A 4,435-nucleotide genomic window follows, 5' to 3' on the forward strand; every position below is an offset into this window, starting at 1 on the left:
TCCAGCAGCCTGCCAAGCCTGCAGCTCCTTCCACCTCCTAGATGCCCACTGATGACAGGATTCCTTCCTGCTTTCCACCACAGAGCTTGAGCTCTCTATTTTTACAACAGTTGTGTTACCTACAGGTATTTCTCACTGTCAGGCAAGGTTCAGAGCACAAGAAAGAGCTGCTTGCCCTTCAAGCCCTGCCCATAAAAACTTCATTTTATTGCTTTGTCTGGGCTTGGCAGGGGTGAACTCTCTCCAGTGACCTGCTCTCCTGCTATGTGATTGCTTCCCAGCTGAAGGTAGCTGTGTGCTTACTAAAGGTGAAAACAACTCTTATTCCAACACAGGAAAGCCAGCTGAAGGTTCCAGGGTTTAGGAAGAGCTTAGTGAGGAGAGACAAGCCCAGAAGAATCCACTGTCAGGGTTTTAAAACTGTTTTCATCACATAGACTATGTGGGAGGCTTACTGAAAAGAGCTTGTGATGTTCCCCTGGGTACAAGCAGCCTAAAGGTCTCCTCAGTTTGCACTGGGAGAAGAAATTTTGCTTCTACAGATCCCATCTGCCCTGGAGGAGATGGAAGAGCCAGTTGGGCATTGCACAGCAGCCTCTGGGTCTCAGCAAGTCACTGCTGCTGAGCTGCAGAGCTCCACTCTATTTTTTTTCCCCTCTCTCAAAGACTTCAAAGCTACAAAACCAACAACAAAACCCTCTGAATTTGGCAGTTATTCACCCAGTGAAGCAACTGGATGGGTAAATCCCACCCCAGCAGGGGACTCTCAAAATACCTGATGTGTGGTGGGTCATGCAGGTGCCTCGGGGGGTGATGGTGGCAACATCTCCTCTGTCCTGGTACCAGCACCCCTGGAGCATGTCTGTGCTCTCTGGGTGGGAGGCTCTAGCTGCTGTTTGCTTCAAATCTTGGTCAGACCTTTTATCTGTGAAAAAACTGAAGTACTAGGGTTTGGGGTTTTTTTTGTATCTGAGCATAACTGTGCAAAACTTGCTCCTTTGAATGCATGATTGGGCAAATTAATCTCTACCTTATTTTTAGCACTGTTTGCATCATAGAAAGTTTCCCTTCTCTCTCCCACCCCCTCCCCTGAGTGTGATGAGGCTGCAGCAGGTCCTGAACAAGCCCCATTTCCTCTGCTGGTGTTGGTGGCACTGAGGTGATGTCCCTGGGTGTGCAGGGGTGGCTCCAGGCTCACTCCCTGGCTCTCAGTGGCTCTCACCTTCCTGCTCTAGAGCTGCCTGGGGGAGATGTTGGGGTTCAGAGGGGTGTGAGCTGAAGGAGCTGCTCTGGCAGCCCTGGAGCCTGGTGGGATCCTGGTGGGATCCTGGCTGGGGGTGATTCTGCTGCTCCACTCCACCCTGGTGAGACCTTGAGCACTGTGTCCAGCTCTGGAGTCCTCAGCACAGCAGAGCCAGGGACCTGCTGGAGCGGGGCCAGAGGAGCCCCAGCAATGCCCCGAGGGGGGAACCCCTCTGCTGGGAGCCCAGCAGGAGAGAGTTGGGAAAAAAAATGCTCCAGCTGGGTAGACCTGCTGGGGGCTGCCAGGACTTCAAGAAGCCTGTCAGAAAGCTGGGGACAGTCTTTTAGCAGGGCCTGTTGGGACAGGACAAGGGGTGATGGGTTTAAAACTCAAAGAGAGAGATTTAGATTACATCTAAGGAAGAAATTTTTTACCCTGAGTATGGTGAGCCCCTGTCCCAGAGAGGTGGTCACTGCCCCATCCCTGGAACCATCCCAGGGGAGGTTGGGGCTCTGAGCACCCTGCTCTAGCTGCAGATGTCCCTGTCCCTGCAGGGGGGTTGGACCAGATGACCTTTTGAGTTCTCTTCCAACCCAAACCAGTGTGTGGTTCTGTGATCCCTCCCTGGGAGATGGACTTTCAAGCCAGATAGATCCCCTGGCAGGGAGTGTGGCTGCTGTGGGGGACCGTGAGGTCACTGCCACCCACGCAGAGCCAGGAGCAGGCTGTAGGAAGCTGCCCTCTGCTTGGTGCCAACCTGCCTCTTTGGGTTGCCTCAGACAGGGCCAGTTAATGACTAACAGGCCCTGCAGTAACCCTGCCCAGCCTCTCCCTCCCCAGGCTGCCCAGCCACCTTATTGTGCCCTACCCAGACCTTTTTTTGGTGCTGGATTTGAGCCTCACCAAAGTGTCCCTTTCATCCCCGTGGCTCTGCAGGTTGAGCTGCAGCAGAGCCTGTGCTGAAGGCAGAGGGGAAACATCTGCTTTGCTCCAGCCCTTTGGGTTGGGTCTTCCTTTCCCACAGCCTGATCGTTCTCCTCAGCCCACCTTCCTTTTGCTCAGTGAATGAAGCTGTTCCCCAAGGGCCTCTGTGGCACAGCTCCCTTCAGAGCAGGGGTTTTCCAGCAGTCTCAGAGGCTGGCTGGTGGCTGCAGCTGGAGACACAGTGTCAGCCACACTTGGCTCTCATCTCCCACCCCAGATGATGGATGCAGGAACAGGTCAGACCTCTCCAGCCTGAGAACAGGGCCAAGGAGTAAATCACAGGGGAAAACCAGCTTGTTTTCCCCTCACCCAAATTGTGCATGTGCTTTCCTCTTAGGCCAACACAAGTTCTTTGGCCAGGACCCCACTGCTGATCTTCTCACAGAAGGTGAGTGTTGCTGGCAGGGATGCCCACAGCAGGGACTTGGGGGGTTTTTCAATAGCCAAAAATCCTGCTCTGAGTTAGGTCTGGTTTGCAGATGATGGCAGATACAAATCACCTACCCCCCACGTGCACAGGACCTGGGCTACACACAGGATTGCACCCCTCAGCTGCAGGGGGAAGAGAAGGGGGTGGAAAATGGGAGCAAACTGTGCTGAATTCCTTCTGCTTTCATGACTCATGAAAAAAAAACCCACCCTCCAAGTGCCTCTGTCTCTACAGCACATCTGTTTGGGTATTTTTCAAGGAATCTGGAATGCATTCTGAGAGCTCTCCCATGAGAAAAAGTAAACATGTCATATATAAAACATTTTTATTAAAACAAATATATACCACCTTATATACAAATATAAAATGTACAAGAAAAATAAGTCTATTACAGCTTAGTGATTCCATTCCTACATCCTACCTACAAACTAGAACCTCTGCCTCCCCTGCCCTCTCCAGCCCAGGCTGGGTCTGGGGGGTGCTCCAGCTCCATCTGTACAGTACTGTGGGGGTCCTGGCAGGGTGCAAGGGGGGCTTCCAAGGAAGGCATGGCAGAGAGCTCTGCCCCTTCAGTGCAAACATTGTCATGCAGCAGCTCCTCAGCTGGGATCCTGCCATAGATAAGGCACACCTACAAGCAGGGGGGATGTCCTAGGAGTGGACCTGGGTAACTGTGCTGGGTGGAAGCAAAGCTCAACTGAATTTTTCACATTTTATTGGTCTAAAACTATTTACAGGGTTTAACGTTGGATGATCTGAAAGAGTTAAATGCTCGAGTAAGTCAGAGGGGGCCAATTAGTGCAATTTTTCTAAGTGTAAAGGACAGTTGAGAAGCAAAATGTCACCAGTGTTGCACAGGTAAGCAGCAACCAAAACTAACAGGTAAGAAACTCCTTGGCAGAGTCTCTCCCAAGCACTCCGTGGGTAAAGTGCTCAGCATGTCTCACGTGGGAGGGCAGAAGGGATCCACCCTCCACCCCCAGCCTCCAGCACACGGTGCCAGCCCAGGAAAAGCTTCACCTCCAAAGCAATGACAGGGTGTCTTCTGTGGCTGCCAGGAGTCCTGTGAGCTACTTTCTTTGTTCAGTCAGTAAAAAAAAGTCTCTTCCACTGTCCTCAGGCTTGTTGAAGTTTCTACCTACGTGCAGTTCGTGGCTGGAGGAAGCCAGGGGTTTAAAAGCCACAGGGGATGACTTGCATGGTGGGTCTCACTGCCTCCATCCAGGAGAATTCTAGGCTGTTTTTCTGGTCGAAAAACCTCAACTCTGGCTCTCCTAGACAAAATAAAACAAGAATGAGTACAGAGTCACACAACAAGAGCAGAATATTGTGTATATATATGTGTGTGTAAGATTCCTCGGATGCGAGTAAACACCTTAGACTAATATTTTGCTAAAATACTCTAAACACTGTTAAACTGTCCCATTTAAGCTATTGCTCCTGGGAATTCTTCAGCAACAAGGAGTTCCCAAAAGCTGGCAAAGCTTAGGTGTGTATAACCCTAAGCCAAATCTGCTGCATGCTCTTACTGGAGGCGTTATTCTCCTTTGCTTTTTAAGAACAAAATCCCTTGCAGCCTTTCCCCTTGGAAATCTCAGAACCCAGAGATGTGTGAATTCCCTCGTTTGCTTTGCTCCCTCCCAGCTGGCAGCTCGCAGGAGAACCCCTCTGGTCTCACCCTGGAGGAGCCTGTACCTGAGGTGGTGTCGATCTCCCCGTCCTGCTCCTTGTAGCTGTAGATGCTGCCCGTGCTCTGCGTGCCCGGCTCAGTTAGCCGG

At 51.5% G+C, this 4,435-nt stretch overlaps 1 protein-coding gene across 1 annotated transcript in view; it reads right to left on the bottom strand.

The window, feature by feature from the left end:
* Window positions 1-3,830: 3,830 nt before the first annotated feature.
* Window positions 3,831-4,435, bottom strand: part of IRF1 (interferon regulatory factor 1) — a 4,575-nt gene continuing 3,970 nt past the window's right edge. The window contains exons 8-9 of the mRNA XM_008947578.1: window positions 4,353-4,435; window positions 3,831-3,931 (exon numbers count right to left, since the gene is read on the bottom strand). The exon at window positions 4,353-4,435 is cut by the window's right edge and continues 83 nt beyond it. Coding sequence (XP_008945826.1) covers window positions 3,831-3,931; window positions 4,353-4,435 — 184 coding nt within the window. The remainder of the gene's footprint in view (window positions 3,932-4,352) is intronic.

This window comes from Merops nubicus, unplaced genomic scaffold (assembly GCF_000691845.1).
Source record: "Merops nubicus isolate BGI_N331 unplaced genomic scaffold, ASM69184v1 scaffold4509, whole genome shotgun sequence".
Taxonomy (NCBI): Eukaryota; Metazoa; Chordata; class Aves; order Coraciiformes; family Meropidae; genus Merops; species Merops nubicus.